Below are 15,271 nucleotides of genomic sequence, written 5' to 3'. Positions count from 1 at the left end.
GCTTTTGCAAATTTTATAATGGTTTAAGGATTCTTCAAAACACAAAACAGACACAAAGCTATACCTCTTGTATGCAAAGCATGAGAAAGAGGCCAGGAAGAAACTGGTAAAGTCAAGCAAAAGAAAAGCATGGGTTGAATGTCAGGGGAAAAAACTCAGTGAATGCTAAGAAGATAAAATAATGGAATAATTCCCCAGGAAGATAATATTTTCTGGGATGTTAAAACAGCCTGTTGAAAGAAAAAAGGACTACTGGGAAAACATTCTTTCTCAAAGCGAAAATTTGACATTAATGTTGCAAAAGAAGGACTAAGCAAGATTTATGAAGTGTTGTGTTCAGGATTCTACTGAAAATTTAAAATACCTAGGACAGAATACTCTGTTCTTACAGTTAGTCACACAAGTGCCCACAAGGGCTGTTTTACATGCATGTGTTGGTGTAACCTCAGCACAACCCACAAAAAGAAAAAAACATAAAGGCAACAAGCTGAAATAAGCCACGAATGCTAAACAGAAACAATATCCTTCATCTCCCTGCCTCTACCATGCTCTGCTCACCTGCAGCAGGCAGAAAATTCGTGAAAAATAGTTGTGCAAAGCACTTCCTACCCAAAAAAAAAATTTGCAGAAAGTTTAATGAAGCTACAGAACAGTAACCCCAACATCCACAGATCACCTTAAATCTAAAGCAACCTTTATTGACAGCACAGTGCCAAATGCTTACACCATCTTATCAGACCTTTCCTCATCCTGCTAAGTGCAAGCAGAGGTGTTTTATTTAATAATGCACTGCAGGTGAGTGATGAGGATTTCCTCCTCCCCCCCGACACAAGGACAGGTGCCCTGGCATGGACGCGCTGGCTCAGCCGCAGCACAAAAGCTGCACAGGAGGGCAAGGATGCTCCTGGGAGCACAGGTGTGCTTACCTGGCTGGGCTGCACTGGCCTCATTCTCTCCCATTGCCAAAATGATGAACTCCCCTGAGAGGAGGTGAGGGGATGTGGCTGCTGTGCAGTCCTGACCTCCTGACTTGGCACCGCGGTAACCCTATACCTGACTTTCTTCTGGGAATAATCAGGATCCTGCTTCCTGAGCTACCTGGGCCTGCCTGACCTGTTTCTCTATAAACTGACATCATATCCTTTGATCTGCTTTGATTAACATGTGCTCCAGGCAGGGCTGCTTTGTCTGCTCTCGGGCTCTCCTGCTCCTTCTCTCCCCACCCTCTCTCCTTTCACTTTCACACGGGCAGCGAGGTGAAGCTAGCTCTGGTTCCTGGCAGGTGTTTGGGACAAAATGCCAAAGGCCACAGAAAGTCTGCAGCTGCTTCATAAGAACCTCAGAATTTGCATTTTGCAGGAAAGCTAAATGTAAACTATCAGACCAGAGTCTGGGTGGGAACTTTGCAGCTCTCCAGAAGAGAACAATGATTGCTGCCCATGCAGAGCCCCTTGGCAAAATCCTGGCAGAGAGCCTCAAACCCACCCCACCCTTCCCCTGCCTTTCCCAAGATTATTCCCAGGGAAAATGCTTTCTTTCAACACTGCAATTTCAATATTGTTTTGACTGTTTAACAAAAAGGGCTTCTAAACAAAACAAAAGGTTGTTTTGCTTGTCTTATCCTCCCTCTCCAGCACAAGGAGATAATCTTATCCAGCCACACTCCCAGCTGAGTTCCAAGAAAATATTTGCTCTTTTCTGCCATGTAAATCAAGTAACAGGTGTCTGATACATTTGCAATCAATTTGTTGAAAAAGTACACCTGTCTCTGCCTTCAAAGTAAGTTTTATTTCAACATTTACATTTTCAACTGCCAATGACAGAAATCAAAGAGAAGACACAGCATTATTTTAAAGGAACAAACAACTGCAACTTAAAAGAGGTAATTAGTTCTCCCCATGTTAATATCCATCTGGGACACAGTCAAAATGGTCTAATCAACAGTGTTAGAAAATTTTTGTAATCCAGAAGCAATTAAGTCTGTTTTTAAAACTAAAATGTATTTTTTGTTCTTCCCTTTTTGTTTGCTTTCATAAAAGTACTGAAACAGAAGCACTGAGGGTAAAAAACTAGAAGATAAGTTTTTCAAAATAATTCAGGCTGGATAAAGCATACTTCTAAAGTAAAATTTTTGAAACAAACTATGCTAACTCAAACAAAAATCTCATTTAGGAGTAAGAACATCCCCAGAGGCAGTAACACCCCTCAAAGTAAACATCACATAAGCCCAAGTAAAAGCTATTTATGTCCTGAATTTTGCTGTAGAAAGTAAATCAGACATCCCCCAAACCTCAGCCATCAGAACAGTGAATTCCCAGAGAAGTTCTCACCTGGCTCACAGAAATGAAGGAGTTTACAAGAAAATGCTCATGCTTTATTCTATTACATTAGTTGGGTTAAATCGACCATTCCACAGTCAGAAAAGGCTCTTTACCAAGAAAGCAAAGAGAGAAGGAAAATGAACTTAGGTTTGAAATTAGGCCATTTATTATTCTAGTTCTGCTAGCTTAGCTGAGCTATTGCTCTGTATTCCCCCATAATCACTCATGGCCCAAAATTTGCAGTCAGTGGTTCCTACAATTTACCAGGTTCTTCCACCCTACTGTCATTTACTGCCAATGAGCTGAAGCTGCCCCTGGCCAGCTCAGGGTCAGTGCAAGGGGTGAGACTCCAGCAGACTCTGGGGAATCTCCCCAGCTGCTCTGTCACTTCCAGCTCCAATGCTGAACATCATCTTGGAATTAATTCACTGAGTTCTCACTGCAAAGTGCCAGTGAAAGATTCCACTGGAAACATCCGTTTAGTGGGTGGAGGTTTCCAGCTCAGCTCTAGTGCAGCTTCCTCTGCTTAAGGACAGACTAAATGAAGATATTTTGGTGTGCAGAGAAATGAATAAGAACTTTGGTGGCTTTGTGAAGAAGTGAAAAACCCAAGTGTTCTTTCCTGGAAGCTTCTGTTAGGACAACTACTGGACAACAACTGTGCAAGAGCAGGCACTGAGCTTTTACTAAAGCTCTATTCCTGCTTTTCAACCAGGGCCCTATTAAGAAAAGAGACAAAATGCACAGTCCCTTCCTGGGGACAGCAGAGGAGCACATTCAGAAACTCCTCCTTGACCACCAAACTTAGGGAAGTCAAAGATTTGGTGATGAGCTTCTATAAACAAACAAGTTTGAGTTGCTCCATTTTAAAAAGACATGTTTAAGGAAAAAAGAGAGATGAGAGAAACATCTAAAGTATTTCTGTGCTCTCCAAACACCAACTGTCCATCTCTTGAAAGAGAAATCCTTAAATAACTAAAAAAAACCTATTTAATATGTTAGTATTACTTCTAAGCATGGGAAAAATCACAATGATTAGTTTTTACCCTCACTTCTGTATTCCATGAGGTGCCCCCCATCCCCATAAAGAGAGCTACCAACTCCAAAGAGAATGGAAATCTAAGGCAATAAAAATAACTCCTCTCCTCAGCTACTGAGCTCCAGCACTTCCTTCAAGAGTCAGGTTTTGATTTTAGGCTTTTAGCACCTCCAGAAGAATTTTGTAGTTTAAGTTCTAGCATTTTCTCACATCACCTTCTGTTAACTCTTAAATATATTTAAGAATTCAGGGGATGAGAGTGATAGCACTGAAATCCTTCTTCCCTTGAAACGAAGCCTACAAGTGGGAATAGCACAGCAAGGATGGAAACTCAAGATTTTTCACACTCCCTCTCCCAACAATGACTGACTGTGAGAAGAGGCTTTCTTGCTTTTATGTTCTCCTAGAACTGCTTGTTGTGCTCAGTTGTGTGCAATGATTTAAATGGAGTGTTTTGCAAAGGAAGAACTCTTAATTCATTCACCCTCTCCAGAAAGACCCAAGTGTGAAAATGCAGTGGCTTTGTTCTGCTCCCCAGGGGAAAAAAAAAAAAAAAAAAGTTATTCTGTGTATTTACTGCACATCAAATACAGTATTTCTTAGCCTAAAGAATACACTTGACAGTCAGTGAACAGAAACATAATTTGATGATTGTAGTGATCAGGGCTAAAAAAGAGAAAATTCAGTTATTACGCTGTGCATGAAGCATGGCAAGCAGATCACTGCATCATCCTGCTGACACCATGGATGGCTACAAGCCTAAATTCCATGTCATTACAAACAGCACACTCCACCAACAGTGCTGAGAGTTGGCAGAGAATATTAATTTTGTCACAAGTTTCCTAGAGTAGGTCTGCAAGACTAGAGAGGCCCTCACTATTGAAAGCCTTCAGAAAGCAAAGGTTTCCTCTATGTGCTCTCACTTTTACTCAAGAATATTGTTATTTTACAGAATTAATGCAAACAAAGCAATCTCACCAAACAGTGCTGCTGTCATTCTTTATTGGTAACACGCTTTGTTACACTAGATACTCTACAAAGGCAACAGCTATACACACTTTGGGGCTTTTTCTAAAGAATATCATTCCAATGTTTCCAAAAGATGAATAAAGAGACACACTTATTACATATGCAGTTGCAGAGATAATAAAAATAATATCTAGAACTGAAACAGAAGAACTGTGACTATGCAGAGTTCTTTTCCACAACTGCTAAGGTGACTCTGATCCAGGCTCTGTGAACATTTGCTCCTTGATAATAATCTGTTTTAAGTGTATCACAGGACAGAAGCAGCCAGTAAAGTCCACCTGTCTGGAATCATGGGCTGACAGTTTTGATGAGATAACAATAACAAATATTTCACCTTCCACAGTGGCAGGAGTGCTGGGAGAAAAGGGACATTGCCAGTCCTGTCTCACTAAACCAGAGGGGCACAGATTCTGATGTTTATATATTGTTGATGCTCAGGTTTTCTTGTTGTTAGTGCTGGTTATTTGCTTGTTTTTAAGAGCAACATGGCTATTTAATTTATCTCATGAAAAATGGTACAGCAAAAGGATCAGCATTATTTGGTTTGCCTCCAAATTACAAGCAGTTGTTTAGGCTACAACCTCAATTAAAACAGGAGATGGGGGTGGGGGGGAAATATTTTCTTTCACAATTAAAAAAGACTAAGCACAAAGGAAATGATACCCAGTCTCAAAACCCACACTGAAAAAGAACCTGCACAGCCAGCACTGAGCAAAGCCCAGGAAAGACTGAAATCCATCATGGATGAGCAGCTCATCCCATATTCCTCATCTTGTCCAAGGTTTATTCCCAACAGTGCTAACCACTTTTTCACCAGTTACAAGGATGCTGTGGTACAAAACTTCACACAGACGCAAACATCACCTCTTTGGAACTTAGTGAGAAACAAAATTTATTTGTTCCTATTTATTTAATCACAGGAAATTACTAGAGGGACCAGAAAAGGCTCCAGAATTCCACTCTGACCTGCTACTCACTGATGTGGACTGAACAGAATTAAGATTTAGGTCTTCCAGACCCCAGAGGAAATGTTTTCCCCTTTGGCCACTTAGCTGGGGGATGGTTGCACAAAGGAGCAGTCTCCTTTTTCAAAAGCACATCCAGTAAAATGACTGACATGTTGTTCAAGTTCTCCCCAATCCCTTGCTGAGTGAGAAAATCACATGCCAAGGGAATTTATTAGTATGCAGAAAAAAGAAGGATTCATTATTTTTTGTTGTTTGGTTAATAATGCATACATTATTTTCACAATACCTGAATTCTGGGTAATTGTTCTGTCTCTCTGAGACTTAACAGCCCTGACATGATTGACAAATGCAACACAATTTGTGACCTGTTTTACCTTTATGACTGTAAGAAAATTCAACATCTCTCCTTCTTCACTCTCAAAATCCTGATTTGGAAGGCTGAAACAAGACCACTTTCCTCACAGAAGTATTTTTCCCTCCATAGAAAACGGTGCTTTGTCAAAATGCAATTTTTGAAGTTCCTTTAAATTACATTTTCTAATCAGTTCTTGCTCCTCAGTTCTCACTCCCAGAGTTTTAGCAACCAAACCTCAAAAAAAAATTTTAAAAAAAAGTTAGCAATCAAAATCAGCCTCCTGATTCACTTCTAATGTTTTATACTTCTAGTTAATGAAAATATAGGTCTGTAGAAAATAAATAACAACTCAAGCTTCAGCAGCTTCAGACTTCAGCAGCTGAAGGATGAGTGCACAGAACCAAAGCTGCAGAACACATTATTTTGAAGTTGGTTTGCAGAAGGTGGGAAAAGGAAGGATTAATTTCTCCTGTTTCCTTCTAATTTGGTCTATTCTGTGTTTAACAAAATTAAACTCCTATAAAGGTCTGATGCACAGAAGATGATACTTTTTAATCTGGGGCTATAAATGATAGTAATGCAGAGTATACAAAATGTAATAAAAACAATTTCCCTGCCCTTTGATCCATTTGGTTATTCAGGAAAACAGTAGAATTAAACCAGTGCTTTTTAAAGGTGCTGGTTTTTGACTTAAAAATCTCTTCACAACTTATTTCTACCACCCCTACTTTTGATGAAACTTGTAGTTATAATTGAAAGCAAAGGAAAACTTGCATGACAAAAGTAAGCAGCTTAAAAAAAGGAGAATGGAAGAGTGAGGAAATGAAGAAAGTTTGTCAGCAAGAGAGCTCACGTTATAAATACTAATACTAACTCCATCTTGCATAACTAAGAACTAAATCTTACTATTCCAACATCACATTAGGAAGCACAGAGTCTAGAAACCTAATACAGGAAATCAAAAGCTGATCAGCTCTAAACAGAAAAAAGAAATCACATTTAATCCTTACTCTGCACTTTTAGAAAAAGCACCTCTTCAAAACTGGGTTTAGATTTTGGCAAGATGAACACACATCTCTAGATCCATCTAGCACAGCTGGGAAGGGCTGTAGTTTAAGTAGGTCAGCTTGCATTCCAGGCACATATGTAAGCTTTTCTAACAAATTTACTACATGAAATACAGGGGTTTAATATGGAGATGGGTTTTCAAGCCAACAAAGACTTGAATGATGAAATATCTTCTACCCAAAAAATATAGAAGAGCCAGGAAGAATCCTATGAGTCACTAAAGACTGTTACAACAGAGAGCTGTAAAACACATATATATGTATATATAGATATATATCAATGTGTATCCTACAGAGAAGCAGTATTGTGCTACAAAGGAGCTCACTGTGGGACTGACCACACTGTAGAGCAGGACAGGCAGGTCCTGCAATGCCACGAGCTGCACTCCACACAGCCCATCAGGCAGAGCATGGCACCAGCTCCCTCCAGAATGGGGCAAAGCAGCCAAACTCTGCCCTGGCACAGCATCCACCAGGCCAAACAGGCTCTCTGACACTGACTTTGGATCACACCTATGGACACAAACTGGCCAGAAAAGTCTCTGAGCTGATATTCTCACACCCATTTATTATTTTTCTAGCCAGCAGACTTGCTGCCCTCTTGTGCCAGGTGTGGTTGTCTCCTGAAGCTCCATTCCCACTGCTGCCTTTTGAGTCTAAAAGTAAGAGCCAAGGGATAAAGGGTTTTTACCTGGGTATATAACAAGGTTTTTAATGGTGCAACAATTCACCAAGGTGGAACGTGCCAAAATGCACACACAGTACATGTACAGTTTTATTGATCTTGCAAATCAGCATATCTAACAAAGATGCCCCAATGAGAGACTTGAATGAATAGCATGACATCTCCTTATCCCAAAGTCCCCCCTAGATGGGTTTAATCCTACTTTACAGGATGTGTTTTAGAGAGGACCTTGGTTTTTCAAGATAGCACAGGATTGTCCAGCCTTTGGGATATTTGGTCATCTGGCCTAACAGAATACTAGGACTAAAATATCAGATTTAAGGAATGACAAGTATACTATGCTAAGGGTACTGAGAATACAGAAGGGGTATATATAAAAGGCAAAAAATCATCATGGCACCACCACAGTAGGAAAGTATCCAGTAGTTCCTGGCACATCTCTGTTTCCTGCTACCTAAAAAACGCTAATCAGCCCCTGCAGGGGCAGAGGGGAACAAGGAGCTCTCATTGCTGCTGGCAGGCTGAAAGGTGAGCACAGGCTCCCTGAGCAGGCTGCTCCCTGCAGGGCACACGTTCAGCCCAGCCCAGCTGAGCCCAGCCCAGCCCAGCCCAGCCCAGCCCCATCTCCATCTCCATCTCCTCCCAGTGACAGCCTCACACACCTCACCTGCCTGCAGCCCCTGCAGACACAGCACAGCTCATTAATCTGCAGAAAAGCACATTTTAGTGGTGTTTAACTACCAGGCTGCAAAGTCAGAGGGGCAGGCACTGGGACTGCACAAAGGTTCTGGCCCAGCACAATCTCTGCACCCGAGCTGTGCTCCAGACTGAATAAATTCCTGCTCTTTTCCAAACTAGTTGTTAGATCAATTATTTACCATAAGTAACTCCCCACACAAAGCCCTTCTAGTGTGGAATAACACTCTTCATTGTTGTTTGCATCTCTGAATCAGCTTTGCAGTACTGCTAAAAAACAGAAGGAGCTCTGTTTTTCCAGAGAGAGTAAAGGCAGCAAAATCTTATTCTCCCCAACTGAGGAAAAAAAAAAAAAAAAAAATAAAAAAAAAAAAAAAAAAAAAAAAAAAAAAAAAAGGAAAAAAAAATATTTTTAGATTAACACTGTTTTCCATTTCTCCCCAAATCCACAATAAAGTTTTATTTTTCCCAATTCCAGTTTCAGAGCTTAGAAAACACAGCTGTTGGGCTGGTATTTGCTTGTATGCAGTTATTGCATTGCTTCCTATATTTTCACATGGATTTTTTAAATACAGAAGCAACACAGGAAATGAGATCTAAAATGCATCAGCCACGACCTTTCTCTCTTGTTGTATCATATGCTTTAATCAATAAATTGTGTCCCTATCTCAAACAGACAAGATATTATGTAATACAAAACAAAACAGAAGCCAAAATGAAGGATGAGAAAGTTAATTTTGTGTCCATAATTAAGAAAAGAAATTAGAATCTCTCTTTCATACAGTGCTCATGGTACACACAAAAAGAAGTAAAATCTTTTCATTCTTGTCTGCTCTGGGCTGAACTTTCCATCACTTTCTGAGTTTCAGTTCCATAAGAAATGAAGAAGTCCAACAGAAATTACCACAATATGGGTCAGTAAAAGAAGAATAAAACCTTTGCAAAAGTAAGTTGAAAGTGTCAAAACTAGCTGATTTAAAGCATTATAATGTAAGTTTCCTCAGCCAACATTTCAGTGTCCCAATGTTCTAATAGAAAAGTAATACTGAAATTTCCTAAGAGAGCAGCAGGCATTTCAATTTAATATACTCTACTCACATTCCTTACTAAAGCTAGACAACAATGATTTAAAGTTGAAAATTATTCCATTTGAATTGCAAATAAAAAAACATGTCTGCTAACATGACAGAAGTTGGTCAGGCTTTTTTCAACAGAAATGTATTGCACAGAAAGAATAATGCAAACTGCCCACAGTTTAAAAATAAAATTTAAAAAAAAAGCTTTCTTATTGTCTTGGTTCAGTTATAAGTATTTTTAAGGTAATTTTCTATCTTAGAATCTGCTATAGGGGAGTAAGCAGCCAGCAATTTGGACACACTGGACATGACCAGAGATTCATCTTAAAATTTCAATCATTTCTTTCACTGATACAGCTGAGTAAAGCACAGCTTGGAGGCTCTGAATCCAAAGTTTCTGTAACACCAGGGCAGTTGCAGCTCCCTCAATGCTAGCGGTTAAATTTGGGTTAATACAATTCTATCCACAGACAATTACAGGTGCAGATGATGAGGAAGAGCAATCTTGCCCCAGACCAAGGCTGCCCTAAAGAATACAAGTTACCACAAAATACAGTCCAGAGCACTTTATCCAAACTTCCATAAATCATCATGAGCCATGAAACATTTCTCAATACCCTGTAGCAAACTCAGGGCTTGTAATATAAGTATAAACCATTAAAAAGATAAATAGTAAGTCAGACACCACAGCTGACAAGAGAAGGAAGGAGAAAGACCATTTTGTTAATGACAATGGCCTCAAGGCTTTGGCTGTCCAAACTGAAACATTTCAAACCTTTCACCTGATTTTCTGAGCATCTCCAGTTACAAGAAGTATTTTCACACAGCTGGCTGCTGCTGTCTGGCCTCTGTGTGTTTGCTTGGGGACAGAGAGAGAGAATGGATTGTGCAGAAAAAAACAAAAAGTTAGATGAAAATGCTGATAAAAAAGATTATTATTACAAGTCTGATAATTAAAAAAGCCTGCAGTAAATTTAATGGATTTCTTTGCAAATTCTATCAATAGGTTTCCATGCAAACACTGTTTTTTGACAGCTGGTCAGGTTTCACACTATGCCAAAATGCTCTAAAGTTTCAGCCTTAAGAACAGCTATTAACAAAAATCCTGAAATCAACAAGCAAAAAGGGAAGCAAGCATTTGGCAAATGACAATTGCTCTTAACAGTAAGAGAGAGGTGTTTGATTTTTTTTTTTTTGTTTAAGAATCCCCAAGATGATACAATTTTAGATATAAACACACTTTAACCTCACTTTTGCCTGATGTAAGGAATGAGCACAAAATTGCCAGATAGATCTTTTGTCCAACAGATCAAAACAAGAACCCAACCTGTTTCCTACAGCTTTGACCTCATCATTAAACACAAAGTTGTTTCTGAGAAACAAAAGAGCAAAGAAAATTACTGTCACTAGAAATGTTCAAAATACACCAGATTATGCAGCCTCTGCAAGGGAGTTGCATCTTTTTCCTTAATAATTATGTCCCTAGAAAAGAAAAATAGTTACTGGATCAGTATTCACTTGATGACAACAACGTTCATGAGGTAATAATGTCTGTGTAGTTTCCCATAAAAGTCTTCTAGGGAACACCAAATTAGCACCACATCCCTAAGGAAGCACCACCTATGTGCAACCCTACTGCAGCAAAAGAGAGATCCACCCCTCGTGCTGCCACACGTGCTCAAAATCCATTTGAATTGTTTAAGAACAACCTGTACAAGGTCAGGTCTGTCAGAATCCTCAGTGTGTTCACAGCCTGACATTATTTCTGTGTAAGAAGGGAAAGGAAGCAGATGTGTCACTTCAGAGCTGTGTTTAACCACAAAAAAGGTTCTTCTCAAGGCTGCAATTATAACACAAACCCCAGCTCATCATCTTTTAGCACTAATGATAATTTTCAGAGGGCTCTTGGACTCATAAAACAGAACTTTACCTGGAATTAGGTCTAAGAGCTCTCAGTTTTAGGCAAATCTCTTCCTAGACATAGCTCTCATCTTGCAAGCACAAGAACTGCCTGGGACAGGAAGCACACAGTTTCTTCCTTTCAGTAAAACACTTGATTTGCTTCCATTCTTCTTGTGTTTCTTTTTAGAAGTCGAAATACACAGAGACAAAACATGTAAGACACAAATCTAGCCCAGCCAGGATACATATTGAGGGTAAAGTGTGCAACCCCTCAGAAGTCAGCCTTGATGAGCTCAAGAGATGAGCCAGTGTCAACTCCTATGCAGTGACAAGGGACCTCAGCCCATCCTCCCAGGTTGCCAGGCAACCATTCCTGTATCCTTGGCTGTATTCATCAGCCATTAAGCACCATCAGCCTCCCTTTCTTTCCTCCCTCACTCTCAGAGGTGGATGAAGGGGAGGGGGGGAGTTAAACAACATGACTTTCCAAGCAGAAGCAACACAGAGTTTTAACAGCTGATAGGTTTTAGCCAGTTCACACAAGTCAGATAATTGCTTTGTAGTGAAAGGTACAGCATGATTGCAAAGTATGACTGTACTAGGAAGAGGGCTCTGTAAAAGTTTACATTACTGGACATCTAATTTAATTAAACAATGATGATATTATGCTGGCAGTACTAAAGTGCCCTTTGAATTTCTAAAAAAAATAAAGCAACAGATGACAGTTTTTTTAAACCCAGAAGAATGGCATTCAATATGAGGAAGTGACCTTCCAAACCATGTAAAGATAAGTAAAAACCAATTTATCTCAGAAGCAGAAATGTGCTACCTTTAACTTATTCCAGGGAAACAAGGCAGTACTTCAACCACTGGAGGTAGTGACCCAGTCCTTAGGGTCAGTGCAGACACACCCCACCTCTGCAGCAGCTCTGTCACCCTCAAGCCACAGGCAGGCACCAGCAGGGCAGCCCTGCAGCCCAAACAGAGCTGGGCAGTGCAAATGAAGGTGAAGAATCCTCTCCTCCCAGCCCCAGGATTGCTTCAGCCAGAGCAGCCCCAGTGTCCCCAGTGGCACAGGGGAGGACACAGCTCTTTCAGCTAAAGTCCACTCTTATCTCACCTTATGCTGCCATTAAATAACCAAAAACTATTGAATCTTATTGAATCTGACTTGGTTCTAAAAGTACTTGACACTTAAGGGCAAATCCGGGGCCATTAAACCAAGCACACAAACTTTGACAGTGAATATTTCCAATTTATTGTGCTCCTGGGATGTGGGTCTATGGCTCACGCCGGTATCACAACCCCAGCACTGGGACATGAAGTGGCAGATTGTTTTTGTGATGTCTACTTGCACTGGTTAAATCTGGGGCAAATTTTGCTTGAAAACAAAGCTTTTTGAGTACAGCAACCTCACTGGTGCCTTCATCCACAGACACAGCAGGGCATGTAGAAGCAAGATGTTCCATTGACCCATTCTGAGTGATTTCAATAAAGAACAAGACATGCTAAACATTCAAATGAGGTACAACCATGATAAAGGACACTTAGCTGAGATTAAGAATACTTAGCTGTACTCATAGGCAACTAACTGTTCATGAAGTTTTTTAAATAATTCTTTTCTGCAGTGATTTCACAAACAAAACAAGCTTGCCACGGCAAGTTAAACAATTCTGGAGGAGAAAGGCTAAAAATATGCAGTTAGAGGATACATTTTCCATATACATGAGAAATCAAAGCATATACATATATAATGAAAGCTGCAGAGTGCTGAAAATTAGTCTCTAGTTTGGCTTTTACTTTCCTACAGACATTTAATTACCCCTTCATCATTTTCACTGCCTTGCTCCCTACACCAGGAGTAGGGTACCATGAAAGGAAAACTGAGAGGAAGAAAAATGTGAATTACCATTCTACCAATCTTGTTTGCAACTGAGCTCCCGACATACAGAATCTCAGAGCTGCAACCTGATTTTTAATTATTCATACTTTGTTGCCTTTTTAATTTCATATTTTCCATTCAATTAGAATGATCTCTCCTACACATGCATATTCAATTTTCAGACAAAACCAGACAGTTGCCAAGGCAGTATGTAAGACACATAAGCATTCATGCCACTGTCTGTAATTTCTTTTAATTACTGAAGCCATACTCAAATTACTGGCTTATGCTTACACTTTATTTTGACTAAATTTTAAGTTTTTCAACTTAACTCCTTAAAATACTTCCTTTATTCTGAGCACAAGATATCCTCACATTTCTTCCAAGCTGAGTAAAAACCATGATGAGAAGAAAAGTTAGAAGAGGGTTTTTTCATTTACCTCAAAGCCAAGATGGGATCAGCTCTGTAGAGACTTTGTCACGAAGGCATATTTTCAATCTGGCCTCTACATGAATTCTCTGCAAAAGAGGAATACACCACTTTTTATAATACAGAAAACTGGTGATTTGCAGTGATTCAAATTGTAAATATAAATAGAAGATGCATTTTCCTGACACAACAGCAAAGTAGAACATATTTTGAAGCATGATGGTACTTAGGAAATATTTTTCTTACTTAGAGAAACAAACTATCTGCCTAAAATGTTAAAATCAGTGTCCTTGTATCCAGCAATGTCTGTTTCATGAAGCAGCTGATTCCTCAGCAGGGAATTTGTGGTGGCACTTCTGCTATATTACAAAACACTGGACAATAAACAATTGCCTTTGTTATCCATCAGTAACAGGAAATGCTTTTATTACAAAAAATAAACAACACTGGTATTATGATCATTTCAATTTTTCACCTGTTTCCCAGTGGCAACCTCATTATCACCCATATAAATCTCCTTCCTCCTTTAATGAATTTCAGCTGTCAATGTGAGCCTTCCTCAAGCACAAGGTAGTTCAGCACATATTTAAAATCTCTGTGCACAGCACTGAAGTTCAGTCGTAACCAAGACTTATTATAAAGATTCCACAGATTGCTCCACTAATAAGCTTCCATTTCTGCACTCCATAAATTATAAAATAAATGGGGGGAAAGGACCAAAAGCAACCACGTTTTGTCATAACTTTCTGTAAACACAACCATATCAGTTAAGAAGTAATTAAAAAAAAATAAAAGAGAGAAATGCACCATGACTGTTTGGCATTCAGTGTCATGGTCTGGTTCACTCAGTGGTGTTGGATCTCAGGTTTTCTCCATCCTCATTGATTCTGTGACTTCTTTTGGATGTCCAGAATGCAGAACCCACCCAGCTCCTCCATTACTCCATTCTGTAGGACTACAACTAGCAGTAGTCCAAATAAACAAATAACACACTGAACTAGCAGGAGTTCCATCTCCCAGATACTTGGCTTTAATATAAATTTTACTGATTTTACAGTTAAAGCAGGAATAGCAATGTTAGACTGGGATGCTCAAAGCTTTGTACAGTTAAGTAAAATTAAGAGAAAAATCCCAGTCCTAAAGAAAATTCATGTTTTCCCCTTCAAAAAACCAGTCCCCTCATCACAAAGGCAGTTGAAGATGAACTGCAGCAATGCAGCAAAAATTTCAACTGAAGGATGGATTTACTGGGTTCTAAAAATCACATTTCCTTGACAATCATAAATACAATATTGTACTACTTTTCTGCAAAACATCACCTCTGGACTATACAGCCCCTGTAAGCACATGTTACATTCATGGTCTGACAAGACAAAAGGAAGCTGAAAAAAACAACAAAAAACACCAGCCTTTTCCCTGGACCAGGAAAAAAAACTTATTTGCTCACAGGTCTCAGATAAAAGCTTCACGTTACAACATTTTATCTTTCTTACAGTTTTACTGCTCAAAAGATGAACTATGAGATTAAATCCAACTTTCTATTAAGCTCTAGAGACAGTCACATGCCATGCAACTCAAAAGATTTCAGAGTTTGGACACAGTAGTAGATATTGAATATATGAGGGAAGCATTTCAAAAAGGCATTAACACTAATAGGGCTTACATATGTGTATCAAGGGAAGAATAGCTGCTAAATTATGACACTACTCAGTCCTGACCCAGAGGTACAGAAAAAAGCTGTCTGTATAATACCACTGAATTCTGAGAGATTCTCCTAAATTCATCCACTTAGAAGATTGATTTATTTTTTTTTTTTTTTAA

At 39.4% G+C, this 15,271-nt stretch overlaps 1 protein-coding gene and 1 long non-coding RNA gene across 3 annotated transcripts in view; both read right to left on the bottom strand.

Annotated features, from left to right (window-relative positions):
• Positions 1-1,099, bottom strand: part of NAALADL2 (N-acetylated alpha-linked acidic dipeptidase like 2) — a 298,774-nt gene extending 297,675 nt beyond the window's left edge. Inside the window, exon 1 of the mRNA XM_056498926.1 lies at positions 927-1,099. Within this exon, the coding sequence (XP_056354901.1) occupies positions 927-960 (34 nt within the window). The 5' untranslated portion in view covers positions 961-1,099. The remainder of the gene's footprint in view (positions 1-926) is intronic.
• A 12,358-nt stretch (positions 1,100-13,457) lies between these two features.
• Positions 13,458-15,271, bottom strand: part of LOC130256854 (uncharacterized) — an 84,278-nt gene continuing 82,464 nt past the window's right edge. For both annotated transcript variants that reach the window (XR_008841196.1, XR_008841197.1), the window contains exon 3: positions 13,458-13,539. This is a non-coding gene — a long non-coding RNA (uncharacterized LOC130256854). The remainder of the gene's footprint in view (positions 13,540-15,271) is intronic.

Source organism: Oenanthe melanoleuca, chromosome 9 (assembly GCF_029582105.1).
Source record: "Oenanthe melanoleuca isolate GR-GAL-2019-014 chromosome 9, OMel1.0, whole genome shotgun sequence".
In the NCBI taxonomy this organism is placed as follows: domain Eukaryota; kingdom Metazoa; phylum Chordata; class Aves; order Passeriformes; family Muscicapidae; genus Oenanthe; species Oenanthe melanoleuca.
This window is presented reverse-complemented; position numbering and strand designations above follow the sequence as displayed.